The 15,722-nt window shown below is 37.7% G+C and overlaps 1 protein-coding gene and 1 non-coding gene across 2 annotated transcripts; both read left to right on the top strand.

The window, feature by feature from the left end:
* The first annotated feature begins 4,180 nt into the window (after nucleotides 1-4,180).
* Nucleotides 4,181-4,287, top strand: LOC145564572 (small nucleolar RNA R71). Its single transcript, XR_014094859.1, has one exon. It is a non-coding gene; the product is annotated as a small nucleolar RNA R71 (small nucleolar RNA).
* Nucleotides 4,288-8,124: 3,837 nt separating this feature from the next.
* On the top strand, nucleotides 8,125-13,986 carry LOC145609179 (riboflavin synthase-like). Its single transcript, XM_081664759.1, has 2 exons — nucleotides 8,125-8,722; nucleotides 13,217-13,986. The coding sequence occupies exons 1-2, from the start codon at nucleotides 8,213-8,215 to the stop codon at nucleotides 13,532-13,534; spliced, it is 828 nt and encodes a 275-aa protein (XP_081520885.1). The 5' UTR covers nucleotides 8,125-8,212; the 3' UTR covers nucleotides 13,535-13,986.
* The last annotated feature ends 1,736 nt before the right edge of the window (nucleotides 13,987-15,722 follow it).

Here is a 15,722-nt window from a genome sequence, read left to right as displayed (position 1 = left end):
AGCTGCGAATTGTTGTTGTTGGGGTTGTGAGGTTGTGTTGAGAAGGCAGGGAGCAGGGGAAGTGATGTTGTGTGTGTTGTTTGGGGTGGTGTAGGATAGGAGATGGGTGTGGTGTAGGTTAAGAGGGCAGCAGCAGGTTGGCTTGTGCATTATGCCTCGAACCTTGGACTTTGAACTCAAACATGACCTTGAAACCCGGAACACCTACAACCAAAAACACGAGGGTGAATTGGAAAATAAAATAAAATAAATAAAATAAAGTAAAATAAAATAAGATAAATAAAGTAAAATAAAATAAAATGCTAAAACTAAAAAAATAATAAAATAAAATTAAATAAAATAAAATACGAAACTAAAATAAATAAGAAAATGAGATAAAAAGAGAAATTATTAAAAATAAAAACTAACGACTTAAACTACAAACATTAAAAGAAAGAAAAATAAAATAAAACACGAAAATAAACTAAAAACTATAGAAAATTACAAAAATACTCAAAATAAAGATAAAAGACGAGAATAATAAAATAATAGAAATAAAGGATATAAAAGGTGAAATTATTGGAAAATAAGCCGGAATACGACTCAATAAACACCCTAAAAGTGACATAAAAGTCACTTATCAAACTCCCCCAAGCTTACCTTTTGCTCGTCCTCGAGCAAATTAACATGAAACACGAAAGAAGGAGAATGATTTATTCAAGCAAAGCTAACACACTAAAGGAGACAAGAATGTACACTAACTCACTTTCGTAGGAATCACGGTCACTTTTAGCAACTAATGACAAGCCCTTTAAACCCCTAGATCGCCCTAGAGGACGAGTGTGCTCTCGTGAGGGTGTCCTAAGAGTTTAACCCACAACTCTAAACAAAACCAAGGCAAAACAAAAAGAAAAAGAAAAGCAAAAACAAAAAGCAAGCACAACCACGACCAACATGACATGACAAGGCTTAAGAAAACCAAACAAGCTTTTAGATAGAAAATGCTCTATTCGGACTCAAAACATAGAGACATGCACCAAAGAATGCTCACCTTTCTTAATTAAATGAGGGAATACACGTTCCGAGATGCTCATGGTTGAAAGAGACAAACCTAAGCTAAGCATAGAGAACTAATGATTTCACTCTCCGCCCTAGCCCCATCCAAGACGGTCCACGTTCTCTCCACTAGCTTCAAATCATCCCTTAGTTAGCTCCTCATGATTCCTCGAGGTTCCGGAAAAAGAAATTTTTATGTGGAATCATAAGGTCATCCCGACATCTCAACTATGCATACTCTCTCCATAGGGTTGAAATCTATCTCCCTCCACCGGTCATTGACCTCACCCCTCTAAAGTCAAAGGGTCTTTACTAGGGTTGTAACGTAAGGCTAAGGGTCAAGGCGGGGCAAAAATTTGAAAATTTTGGTGATATTTCCTAAGTGAAGCAAAAGGGTGATCAAACCTCAAAAACAAACTCAAGAAATCACCAAACATCAAACAAAAATACCAATAATGCCACCTCCCCCAAGCTTATTCGACACCGACACTCAATAAAAACAAAAACGAAGTAACGCTCCCCCCCAAGCTTGAACAAAGCATTGTCCTCAATGCTTAAACTAGGGAAGAAAACGAAACCAAACTAATTTTAAATTTTTTTTTTTTATTTTATTTGTTGTCCTTGCCTTTTTTTACTTTAGACGGCTTTTTCTTAACATTTGCTTTATTTCACACAATATATACAATTTACTTTTCTTGCTTGGTACAAAAAACATAATACTTTCTCAATTTATTACAACACAAAACAAACTCTTAAACCGAAATGCTTCACAAACTAAGGGTTAGGGAAACGAAAGGTCATAAGGTTTGTAATGTGGCTCATAATCAAGAAAGGGAATAGGCTCAAAGGGTTGGCAAGAGGAGCAAATGCAAAATAAGAACAAAATAAGTAACAAAACAAAAAGAAGATAAAGAAAAAAAAAGAAAAATGGTGCCCTTTTCCTCCCCTAGAGTTGCTTGGTCACGATCTTGGGAGCTAGAGAACAACACAAGGATTAAGTTATGCATAGTTAAGGATCCTAAATGCCGCTCACAAGAATGATGAAGGCTAGAACAAATGACGCTCACACAGGATAAGAAATAAGCAAATACCAACCAAGGGAATCCTATTCACCATAGAGAGCAACACCATTTTACCACTTTCCCGTGAACTAGGGGTTCAAACGTCCTCAAGAGTTCTAAATCGGGCTACCTTAGCTTACAATGTGTCTAATTCAACCTGAAGCACTCTCAAACCGTGTAAACCCTCATCAACTAGGAAGATAAGCATTCAAAGACACATCATCATGAAAGGCACACAAATCCAAATGAATGAGCAATTCCAAATCAAAATAATTTCAACTCGTCATAGCCATGTTTGTCAGATAAAAAGGGAAAAACAACACAAAAACAAGAGGAAGAAATAAAAAGGTTCACAAATGAGGCATGTAATTCAAGTAAATCCCAATCGTCATACAAATGACCGTTGATAACAACATCAACGATCCCAGGTTCCTTAGAACCAATGCAAACACCCTCGAACCATTCAACTTCTTCCTAAACTAACCTTAAACTAAGCACTCAAAGAAAAATTAAAAGAGTGAAAACAAGAAAGGTCTCACCGAGAGGTTGGCTTAAAAGAATAATGGAGCATAAAATCGAGTTCACCAAATGTCACTCCGCTCCAAGCTTCCAAAATGCAACCTACAAGGCAAGACAAGACATAAAAGAAAACATTAAAAGAAAACAAAGAAAGAAAACAAAAAAGAAAAAGAAAGGAGGGGGAGAGAAAGGGGTAGAAATCCTCCGGGTTGCCTCCCGGGAAGCGCTTGTTTATGGTCTCTAGCTTGACCCTTCACCTCCTTCAAGGTGGAATAAAGAACATCACCCTCATCAACTTGAGGATTGAATCATAAATGCCCCCAAGCTTGAGGACTAGCATTCCTTGAGGTCTCAAATCACCACAAGGGAAAGGAGGGAATAAATCAAGAGCCAATGGTGGCTCATCTTTTCTTTTTCTCTTCTTCTTGTCGTTTCTTCTAAAAGGGCGATGAAGCTTGGAATCCTCGATATTAGGAAGGGAAACCTCACCTTCCTCAAGAGAGCCTTCAAACCAAGTAGGAACTTCAAGAAAGTCATCATACCTCATTGTCACCTTACCGTCACATGGAGGTAAGCTCTCATTATCCATCACACCATCGACCACATCAACTCTACATACGCTCACCGCCATAGGGCTCTTCAAAACAACATTCTCAACTAGCCTACAAGGGAAGGGAACCGGGCCTTCAAACTTGTTTGGTTCACTAAAATCTAATGGCTCCTCATTTTGTTCTTGAACCTTCTTCTCAACCACATCCTCCACAACCTTGTCTTCCTTACTTTCATCCTCCTTGCAAGTTTCGAGATGATAAGCATATGAAGGGTTAGTAGATGATTGTAAGGGGAGTTTTGCGGTTAAATGGAGAGAAGAAATGTTGGCTAGTTGGGAGTCAACAACTTCATTGTGAGATTTGATCTCTTGGAATTGTTGAGTGAGAATTTGGCGTTGTTGAAGAATTTGGGTTTGTGTGTGGTCGAGTGGGGATTGTTCTTCATACGCTTGAGGATTTTGGTCATGATGTTGACCTTGAAAGTTCCCCATTTGGATGGAAGGGTAAGAAAAATTTTCGGTTAGAGGATTGAAAAGAGGTTCATCTTGGAGGTAGGAGTTTTCTTGTTTTGGAGGTTGTTGAAGTTGTTGAGAATGAGCTTGGGTTACAAACTCTCCTTCCCTCAAAGTCAAAGCCTCACCTTGCTTGGGATTGAACTCTCTACAATACGATGCATCATGATCCGTCCCACCACAACAAGCACATGAGAAATCAATGATTTGTGACAGTTTTGAACCCAAACCAACACTTGAGTTCAACTTGGAAAGACCTTCATTCAAGAGTTCAACTATGTGCTTAAGTTGACCGACTTTCTCCAACTCATAAAGATCACCTTGCTTTCCTTGGGACCTTCTTTGACCTCCCCAAGAATAGCTAGTAGCCACCTCTTCAATTATAGCTTCAACTTGGCTTTGAGGGATCTTAATCAATTGGCCACCGGCACCCGCATCTAGATTGGTTCTTGAAATTGGCTCTAAGCCATCATAAAAGAATCTCATGAGAAAATTATGGTTGAATCCATGGTTAGGACATGCTCTAATCATATCCTTAAACCTTTCCCATGCTTCCCCAAGAGTTTCATCCGGTTCTTGCTCAAAAGAAGCTATCTTCCTCCTCATTTTTGCGGTTTGCTCATCGGAAATGAACCTCTTGAGAAAGGCCTTCGCAACATCTTTCCATGTGGTGAGAGAGTTGGGCTTCAAAAGCTTGAGCCATTTCTTTGCTCTTCCGGTGAGAGATTGCCGAAAGAGATGCATACGAATGTAATCTTGGCTCACTTCATTTGTTTGCATCATTGCACACAACTCAAGGAATCGGTCCAAATGCTCAATGGGGTCTTCACTTGCACTTCCGGAAAATTGCTCGACTTGTACCATCCTAGCATATTGTGGATGGATTGTGAAATTAGACTCTGTGGTTGGGAGAAGTATACCACTCGTGAGCTCATAGACTTCCGGATTTCCAAACTCCCTAAAAAGAAGGTCATCCTCTTGTCTTGCCATATCTCTCTTTGAATACAACAAAGCTAAGCACACGATTAGCAATGACAAGTAGGATTAAAAAAAAGGCAAAATAATAAAAAGAAAGCAAATAAAATGACTCTAACAATAGCAAAAACAAATGCTAAACAAGCCGCTTCCCCGGCAACGGCGCCAAAATTTGATCGGGATTAAGTAGGTCGTTGGTTCTACTAACCCTAATCAAATTAACAATTTATAATGCCTAAACTTACACTAAACTAGTTAGTGGCAAGTAAAGGGTCGAACCACTAAGGAAGCTCACTCGTCCAACATCAATATCTCTAATGCAAGAGTCAACAGGGGAAATGTTTTTGTTGATATATTGGATAAAAAGCACTAAAACTATGAATAAGCAAAGATAAAGACGAATAAAATCAAGAAAGAACAACGCTAGGGATACGGGGGTGTCAAACATGATTAGAAAAAAGGGGAATAATCGTAGTTATCATGAAGAACATGCCAAAGAACACAAGATCCTACCTAAACAATTCATTTTCATGCAATAGTCTAGGCAAATCAATGAAAGAGGTCTATGCTAATTAGGATCATTCTCATGCATCCCATTAGGCACAAGCTAACCAAGGAATAAAGGGGCACAATACATGGAACTCCATTTTTAACAACTCATTCTCATGCAATCATTAAAATAGAGGTGATCTAAATCTAGTTCAAATCATTTTCATGCATTTAAACTAGAAGGCAATCAAATAAAGTGCTACAATAGTCTCAAGTCAATAAAAATCATATCTTTCATCAATTTAAGGCATGTAATCAATCCACTATCATCATTCATCCAACATTCAACACATATTTTCCACCCCCTTCCCCTAGCTAAAAGGTTAGCCTAGAGAAAGGAGATTAAACATAATAGCAAAACCAAAAATATATTCAAGAAACACAAAACAAAACATGATTAAAAACAATGAAAACAATAATAACTAGATGAACTAAAAAGACTAACAAAAATAAGCAACAATAAAGCAAATAAATAAAGCTAAAGGAAAGGATTAGAGATTACTAGAGAGAGGATTAATGAAAGATGAAAACTTGAAGGAATTGCTTGATTGGAAATTAAACTTGACCAAAATTGATTACTTGGAAGAAAATTGAGCAATAATCTACTTTTTTCTCTCTAAAAACTATCTAATCTAACCCTAAGAGGGAGAAGCTCTCCTAAACTAACTAAGAAAATAGCATAATGGCCTCCCCTCTAATTACCCCCAAAAATGGGTATTTATACAAAGCTCATAAAACTAAGAAAAATAAAAGAAATAAAAGAATGAGAAAATTAAGGAAAAACAAAAGAAAAAATAAAATAGAAAGGAAATAAGAAAAGGAAAAGGAAAATATAAAAAGAATTAAGAAAATAAAATAAAATAAAAGAAAAAGAAATTAAAATAAACCCACAAATCCCCCAAATTCCCTCAGCCACGATTTCCCCTTCTCTTTCATTTGGCTGCTCTGATTTGCATCACCTTCATCACCATCACCACGCATCCCCTCATCTTCACCGTTCATCATCATCATCTTCATCAAGCATCATTAAAACACGGCCGTTGGATTTCATTAAAATCACGTGCAAAGCTCGTGATGTGGTTCAAATTGAACCCCGATCTACGCGCCCGCGAAGACACCGCGCAGAGGTCGCACAAATGCTACTGTATCATTCTGATTTTGGACTCCATTTGCGCGCCTTCTGACAGTGCTGCGCGGCCGCGAGTAGCTCCTCTCGAATTGGGGCTAAATTTGGGTAATTAATTACCAATTGCGAGGCTGCAAATTCCGATTGATGGGCGATTGATGCGAGGTGAGAACAGGGTGTGTGCGCGGCGGTGGCTGGTGCTGCTGGTTGTTGTTGTTGGGTTGCGCGTTGGTGGAGAAGAATTGGAGGTGGTTTGGTTGGAGTTGCGGGGTGGCTGTTGCTGTTGGTGTGTGTGTGTGGGATTGCGTGGGTATCGACTGGTGGCAGAGGTGTTTAGGCTGGGTGGCTGGCGCGGCTGTGGTCGCAGGTGGAAGCTGGTCTGGTTGGAGGTGCTGCATGGCTGGGATTGGTGGAGTTGCGTGGTGGTTTCGATGCGATTGGAGGTGGTTTGGTGGTGGCTGGTGCTGCGAATTATTGCGGTTTGGTGATGTTGGGTGGTTAGTGGTGAGCTGCGAATTGTTGTTGTTGGGGTTGTGAGGTTGTGTTGAGAAGGCAGGGAGCAGGGGAAGTGATGTTGTGTGTGTTGTTTGGGGTGGTGTAGGATAGGAGATGGGTGTGGTGTAGGTTAAGAGGGCAGCAGCAGGTTGGCTTGTGCATTATGCCTCGAACCTTGGACTTTGAACTCAAACATGACCTTGAAACCCGGAACACCTACAACCAAAAACACGAGGGTGAATTGGAAAATAAAATAAAATAAATAAAATAAAGTAAAATAAAATAAGATAAATAAAGTAAAATAAAATAAAATGCTAAAACTAAAAAAATAATAAAATAAAATTAAATAAAATAAAATACGAAACTAAAATAAATAAGAAAATGAGATAAAAAGAGAAATTATTAAAAATAAAAACTAACGACTTAAACTACAAACATTAAAAGAAAGAAAAATAAAATAAAACACGAAAATAAACTAAAAACTATAGAAAATTACAAAAATACTCAAAATAAAGATAAAAGACGAGAATAATAAAATAATAGAAATAAAGGATATAAAAGGTGAAATTATTGGAAAATAAGCCGGAATACGACTCAATAAACACCCTAAAAGTGACATAAAAGTCACTTATCAGATGTCAATAGGGCGGATGTTGATCTTCCCATCCCCATCCCCACATAATATTTTCATTCCTATCCCCATCCCCGCGGCGGATCCAAAATTCATCCTCATCCCCGCCACGGCGTGTACAACTCCAAAACCATCCCTGGCCCATCCCCACTTGGATATCCACCCCCACCTTATTCCCACCAAAGACCCGCCTAATCCCCACCCAAGACCCACTCAATCTCCGCCTCTCAAATGCACAATCCAACATAATTAATACGGATTACAATTAATTTTTTTTTTAATATTACACACGTTTTTGTTTATAATATAAGTATAATACAAAGTATTATAATTAATATTTTATTTCACGTAGTTATTCTATAAAATAGTATAAAAGTATATAATTTTGTTTTTACAGATATATAGACGTGATTATGAGGTGGGGATGAAGCTGGTACGAAGTGGGACCGGTGGGACGGGGCGGTGATGAGGCGGGTTCAACTTAAAATCCACCCCCGCCCATCACCCATGACGGGTATGATTTTTATCCTCATTCCTTTCCCACCATCTGCCAAACCGAAACCATGGGACGGAGATGGGGCGGGTCTCCTATTTAACCCGCCTCACTGACATCCGTGCTTGAGTCACAGACTAGTTTTCTACCAAAAAACGCACCCCAATTTTGTTTCTCACCCTAATTAGCATCGATTAATCACCAGGTTAGCTCTCCCCCTAATTTCATTCTTTATTCAAGTACCATTCTCATTCATTCATCAAACATGGCAATTGAAGTCCCACTCTCATTCATCTCTTCCAAACTCTCCCAACCAAAGATCTCAATCTGCAACTTCCACAATTTCCCCTCAAATGGCCAACTCAAATTCAACTCAAATTTCAAATACCCAATTGCTAAACTCTTCACCAAAAACCCCAAACCCCACCAAACCCTTAAACCCCAATCTCACAAAAATCAAATCAATTGCATGTTTACTGGCATTGTTGAAGAAATGGGCGAAGTTAAGCAACTGGGGCATGGCGTTAATGGAGGGTTTGACCTTAAAATTGGAGCTAAAGTTGTTCTTGAAGGTGTAAAACTTGGTGATAGCATTGCAGTTAATGGGACATGCCTTACTGTTACTGAATTTAATACAGAATTGTCAGAATTTACTGTTGGGTTAGCACCTGAGACGCTTAGGAAGACATCGTTGGTTGAGCTCGAACCTGGGTCTGTTGTTAATTTGGAGAGAGCTCTCCTGCCTTCTACTCGTATGGGTGGCCATTTTGTTCAAGTCAGTTTTCTTTCTTTTTCTATCCTATCATTTTTACTCCCTGTGAATTTATGAATATTATGTGATATAGGGATTGATGTAGTCGACCCTACTTATGGGATTAAGGTTTTGATTGATTGATTGTAATGCGAAGAGAAAAATTATATGGTGATTGTTTTGTCATGTTGAAAAGTATTCATGGTTTATTGTTATTGACACATTGTTTAAATATCTTGATTCAATTTTCAGGTTTAGTGATAGATTTATGTCAGATAACATGAATGTTGGCCTGTTGGGTACTTGGGTGGTGTGAATGATAGGCACTTAAAGTGCTGATTTTTATTTTCTTTGTATGTCAAGTGAGGTTGTTACTTGTGAGGACCTCTTAATAGAGTTTAAAGTTTTGTGTTAAAGCTTATGAGAGTAGGTGAGATGCTTATTTGTCCAATCTAGCGATCCTAGTTTGGTTTATTGTTTGGTTCGTTTGAGCAAATCGTTTAGATTAGATCCATTTGGCTCAACTTAAATACTGGACTTTGTGAAATCCAACATAGCAAAATTCAAGAAATGTCACCTTGCAACGCACGTCCACTTTGCTCTTTGAAAAACCATTTATTTTCACCTTGTTGTATTTTAGCTCTTGAAACAAGAAATGTCACCAGAATATGCTCCAAGAGTCCAAGACTCCAAGCTAAGCAGCTTGGTGTTAAATTACTACTATAACCAACTGCTAATACAAGAGCACCCAATAACAAAAGGTACCAAATCTATCTAAAGAAGATGCATGATATAGCTTGAAAGTAGGTTTCTGTTTTGAAGTCTGAGCGAACTTTGTATCCCTTACTTGCATCTGCATCCTCCTCTCCTCCTTTGGAGGGGATTCAATCTCTAATCTGGAACACATTGAATAGCTCCTTGATCACCAACCCCTGGCTTCCTTGCTTCGCCATCTACCAAGAAACTTAAAGAGAGTTTCAAGATACTCTTTGTTTTAACAGATTGTTTGGATAGAAGGGATAGGAGGGAAAAGAAAAGGTGTAGTATCCCTTATGAGTGAAATGGGAATGAGGGAAATGGAGGTAATTGCTTTCCTTCAGTCACTAAGAAATCAATCCAAAATTGGAATGGTTTGGAAGGAAAATAGGACTTAAGAGTTAATTGAAGGAAAATGATTGTTTTCCATCAAAAGTGACTATCTTTCCTCCACTGCCTCATTCGTTTTTCCTCCCATTGATTAATCAAACCATGATTCACTCAACTCAAAATTAGGGTGCTTTGAGATAATTATCATAAAATTAACAAAACCAAATAAAGATCAAGCCATGGTAGTTGGCCAAATCATGTTGGCGGCATTGATCACGACAAAGGCACTCTGTAAACTCGATGTGATTACATCGAGCTTCCCTTCTAGGCTAAAATCTTGTAGGACATATTTAAGGAGAGCCCTTTATACTTTTTTTCTTGTGCTTTAATGACCCTAACACAATATTTTACAAAGGCTACAAACTATTTTGGTGTCCACCTGCATGAGCTCAGGATCAAAGGATCAAACTACCACTGGCTATAAAGAAGTAAATTATGTACACCAAAGGGGTAATAGTAGAAAGCAGCAAAACATTAGAAGGCACCCAAACAAAACTGAATTAACCTCCACATTAGTGTCATCTGTACACATTGACTGACCAAAGCTCACTTCCTCCACATTAGTTTCTAGATGTACGCGTTGAGTCGTTGACTGACCAATGCTCACTTGTTAACCTCCACATTAGTGCCTACATCTACACATCGAAGCATTTAAGTTATAGGACAAGTCATTGTAGTTGTATTCAAGTTGTCAGCCAAGGTTTGTGAACAGATTATTTCTTCCACTCCAACCAGAGTGAAAGTTGTATAAGATGGAAAAGATGCTCCCTTTAAACCTTTAAGGGGCCGTTTGGTTGGGGGTAATCAGGAAAGAGAATGGGAATCAACTGGCCCCATTCCCTTTGTTGATGTTTGTTTAGCACTTTTAATCATTCCCATTACCCCAAATCCTTCCAACTCCATTCCCCACCCCCCTAGACTTTCCTATTCCCTTTCCCTACCCATCTTCACACCACCCCATCACCACCTTCACACCTACCAACACCATCGGAAAACCAGCCCGACCACCGCCACCCCTCCCCCAAGCCTCGCCGCCCTCCCCCCCACGCAAAAACCACCCCTAGCCCCGATCTCTCTCCCACCACCCGCGAAACCCTAGCCGCCCCTTCCCCTCCCCTCGCCGCCCACCGATAAACGGGCGCCGCTCAAAACCCCCTCCCTTCGCCGCCCAAAAACCCCTCCCCTACCTCGAAAAACCTCCGAAAACCCTAAGGGAGGTTTTTCGAGGGTGAGATTCGTCGTTTTGGGCCCAGCGAGTGGTGGGGGAGAGTTTGCGAAGGGCGCGCGAGGGGAGGGGGAGAGCCGGCGAGGGGAGGGGGAGGGCCGGCGAGGGGTTTCGTGGCTGGGAATGATGAAAACCATATGAATTGTGTGGTGGCTGTGGTGGTGGTGGTTGTGGTGGTGGGATTGATTCCCTTGTTTTAAAAACAAACAAAAAAAGCAAAAAAAAGGTATTTTCATTCCATTCTTCTCCTTTCCCTTTGTTCATTCCATTCCGATTCCCTCGTGCGAACCAAACGGCCCCTAATTATTAAAAGAAGGAATTAAGTAGCATGTAAAAGATGTATAAGAACGTGATTATTGTCACTCACCACTTTTAGCTTAGGTTAACTTTTCCTCCTCATTGGTGTGTTCTTTTAGCTCCCTTTTTGCTAATCAGTCATCCATGGTCATCACTCTCTTGTTAGGGCAATTAGTTTGGTAATCTTGGCACTTGAAACATTTCACAACCTCCGTCCCTTTAGATTCTCTCTGGATCTTAGATATTTTATACTTCCTCCGTTATTTTATTATTACACCATTTGCCTTTTTAGAAAGTTTCACAAATATTGCACCATTTCCTCTTTAGGAAAAAAATTATTTATGTTCACACTACAAATACTCAACATACCCTTGCTTTTCAGACTTACTTTTTAGTTTATAAATATGTCACATGGGCAATTTTGTATTTTTACCTTTCCCTTTCTTACTTTTTCCACTACCAAAATATTTGTACCCAACCCCTATGGTGCAATAATAAAAAACGGAGGAAGTATTTATATTGCTCTTGCTTCCCTTACTTTGATCCACCTTGCTATTGGAGAAGAAGTAATTTTTCACTCTTGTTAAAAGTGGATTGCCTTGAAGAAGATTTAGTTTGGCTCAATTTGTTGCTTCTTATGAGATATAATGCTATGTTGCTAAGTCAACCAGTCGCCTTTTGTTCCTCATCTTCCTTCAGTTTGCACAAAGTGGTCAATTTCTTGATTTATCACATAAATTGTCTAGCAAGGAATCAATCTTTTGATACACATATTGTTTTTAATCTTCCTTTGTACTCTGTATGTCCTAAGATTTTTTTTCCTTCTCTTTATGACTCTTTTGCGGCCGTTTTTTTAAAGTGTTATATTTCTTTTTTTTTGGAAACTTTCCCCATTAAATACTATATCTCTCCCCTCTCATAGTCCTCACTCAAACCCACTACTTTTTTATTTTTATTTTTATTTTTATTATTTTTTTTTTATTTCCTCCCTCTCACATCCTTATTTTTCAATAAAATATTAATCTTTCTATCTTCTTTTATGAATATTATTATATCTTTTTACATTCAAGTCAATTAATTTGCTTAAAGCTATGTGTTGGTTAAAATGTAAAAAATTTAAAAAACAGAGGTAGTAACATTTATTGTTTGCATACAAATTAAGGCAATTTGAGAGAGGTATTGATGCGGTGAGTGGATTTAAGAAAAATGTGGATAAAATAAGAGAGTGTAAAAGACGTAGGTGGGTGTAAAAAAAGGTGGATAAAGTAAGAGTAACTGAATGGTGTAAATATTGTGGGGTAAGATGAGTAAAATAGTAAAAGGAATTTGTTTAAAATGGAATAAAGTTTAAAGGTGAACTTTGAGAAATGGATTTAATAGTTTTGCACTCTCTAGATGTGGCTAATTTGATTGTTACATAGTAATTGTCATTCTTATTTTGCCTATATGAAGGATAAAACATGGCTAATAAAGCACAAATTGTTTGCTTTGCATAATTCTGACTATGCGTTATGTCTTAACAATGTGTTAACAATGTGTTATGTTTACTCTTGAAGCTGCAACCTGTAAATCCCAGACATCCTTGATAAATTGCATTTCCTCAAGGAATACTATACCATTTACAGAGTATTTGTTTACTAGTGGTTCATTTTTCACTCTGCAAGTCTGCATGACTGCATGTACTTGCTGAGTATGTAAATAATACTCTTTATTTAAGTTTTCTTTTTCTTTTTTTTTTTTGTAAATAATTTGAGTTCTGGAGTTACACTTATCTAACTTTGAAGTCAAGTACAGTTCAACTAATGCTTCATTATTGTTGATTTGATTTTGTTTTTTTATTTCAAATATAGGGACATGTTGATGGGACGGGGGAAATTGTATCACTTGATCCAGAGAACGATTCTTTGTGGGTGAAGGTAAAGACTAGTCCAGATTTATTGAAGTATATTGTTCCAAAAGGGTTTATAACCGTTGATGGTACAAGCTTGACAGTGGTGAATGTGTTTGATGATGAACAATGCTTCAACTTCATGTTGGTTTCTTACACTCAGCAAAATGTAGTGATACCATTGAAAAAAGTTGGGCAGAAAGTGAATCTGGAGGTGGATATACTGGGGAAATATGTGGAGAGGCTTCTCAGCAGTGGGTTTCTTGAATCTTTCAAATGACCTTAAGTATGGTGTATTATTCATCTTATGTTCCTATTCATCCACTTTATCCATTGCTGCATTTCGATCCTGAGAGTGACTGAAGTGGTCGATGTTGAAGCACTCGTCTTATTGATACTTCCCATAAAGATTTGTTGCTTTAAGTGGGTACAGGATTTCTTGCTGTCATTAGAACTTTAAAATATTACACAGGTAACCCATTTCATAAGTAGGTTTGGTTTGGATCAGTGATTTTCAACCCGTTAAATAAATGGGCAAGGTTTGGGTTAAGAGTTTATCAACCCGTTTAATATCGACACGAACATGAATATGACATGACCCGACCCGTTTGAAAGTGTTACTGATCCGCAAACCTTGCCCATTTATTTTAGGAAGTATCAACGAAAATTGCATGATATTTTAGACTAATCTTTTGATACTTCCTATTTTTTTTTTTTTTAAGTGTTGCACTTTTCTTTTGCCAATATTTTTAAAAAATGTTGCACTTACTTTTTTGGCAACTTTAGTTACAAGTTTACTAATTGGGTGGAGTTCTTTTTGATCGTTTGTGTTAGTCATAAATGACCCTAATAGTTTATACTCCGTACTTTAATTATTGTTAGGAAAATTTGTCAGAAAAAACCTTTAAATGCCTCATTTTGCAAGAAAAAAACCTTTTAAACGATTCTTTGCTAAAAAAAAACCACCACGATCACTTTTTTTGTTTAATGAAACCTCATCCCTCTTTTCCGGCATTGACTCCAAATTTCAGGCGTTGACTCCAAATTTTCCCTACTTACACCTAATTGTAATTATATTTGCACTCCCTCTTTGTTTTCCCTCTTACGTCTTTCCCCTGCATTCTCTTTCTCCTTTCTTCAATGAATGCTCTGCAACACGATACATCAAATTGGGTGGGTTTCTTTCTCTCTATCCACTGATGCGCCATTAATACTTCAACAACAACCTAAGGTAAGTGTAAATTCATCAATTCTTGACTCGAAATCGTAAAAAAATTGGGGCTTTTTTGCTGTTGTCAATGGCTAAAGGAGGAAGAAATGGAATTGTTGCTAGTTGTTTGGTGGTGGTGCTTAAATATAACACAAAACTTGCTTGGATTGTTGAATTTCTTCACTAGAATTGTTCAATTGTTGCCCTAATTTGTTGAATTTCTGCAATTTTGTTTGTGTTGGAGTGTTTCAGGTTTAATGGTAGAGTGAATTAGAGAAGACAAAGGAGAACTAGAGTGAGTGCTATAATGGTGAATTAAGCACTACAATTGTTGAACAAATTGTTGAAGAACCCTAATTTACCTATCAATTGGTATGATTTGGGGGAGATTTGCACTAATTTTTCGTTGGACTGATTTGGGGATATTATAGAGGGGAAATTAGGGAGAAAAACAAAAGAGGGAAAAACGCCTAAAAATGGCTGCAAGTAGGGAAAATTTGGAGACAACGCCTGAATTTTAGAGTCAATGTCGGAAAAGAGGGGTGAGGTTTCATTAAATAAAAAAAGTAATCGATGTGGTTTTTTTTAGCAAAGAATAGTTTAAAAGGTTTTTTCTTGCAAAATGAGGCATTTAAAAGGTTTTTTCTAACAAATTTTCCTTATTGTTATTGTGTAAATTATAGGGTTTTTCTAAGCTATACCCCTAAGGTAGTTGAGTTTCTAAGGTGTACCCATGCTTTTTCAAGTTTCTAAGCCGTACCCTTCAACTTCTTATCAATACTAAAATGTACCCTTATTAGTTATTTAAAAGTTAATTGAGAGTGTGATTTCGTGGCTTTAGTTTTCGTTATTCGGGATGTTGTGGTTAAAAAATTTTTCTCATATCATTTCCCTACATTTTATCATCTTTTTATTAAATTTATAGTTAACTATAGGTGACGTGGAAGTCCCAAGGAGGGTACCATTCATTAATGGTAGTGAGTTGAGGGGCACAACTTAGAAATTTGAAAAAGCATGGATACACTTTAGAAACTTGACTACTTTAGGGGCATAGCTTAGAAAAATCCCTAAAATTATATATATTGCAATTTTGAATCTTCACTACGCTTTCTAGCTAGTAAGACATGTATTGTAAATGTGCGAGAATTATCACAATACCCCATCCATCATTTCTCCCATGAATCAATAAATAAACAAATGTTGCTATATCTCTTGTAGATCCGCAATTGGTGATGTTTGTTACGACGTCAACAGCAAA

This window comes from Chenopodium album, chromosome 1 (genome assembly GCF_948465745.1).
Source record: "Chenopodium album chromosome 1, dcCheAlbu1.1, whole genome shotgun sequence".
NCBI lineage: Eukaryota > Viridiplantae > Streptophyta > Magnoliopsida > Caryophyllales > Amaranthaceae > Chenopodium > Chenopodium album.
Note: the sequence above shows the minus strand (reverse complement) of the source record. Positions and strands in the feature narration are given on the sequence as shown.

Bases quoted from the DNA above. Each gene is read 5' to 3' on its own strand.
- LOC145609179 (XM_081664759.1), top strand. From the start codon at position 8,213: ATGGCAATTGAAGTCCCACTCTCATTCATCTCTTCCAAACTCTCCCAA. The intron at 8,723-13,216 runs GTCAGTTTTCTT...TTTCAAATATAG, and splicing joins TGGGTGGCCATTTTGTTCAA to GGACATGTTGATGGGACGGG.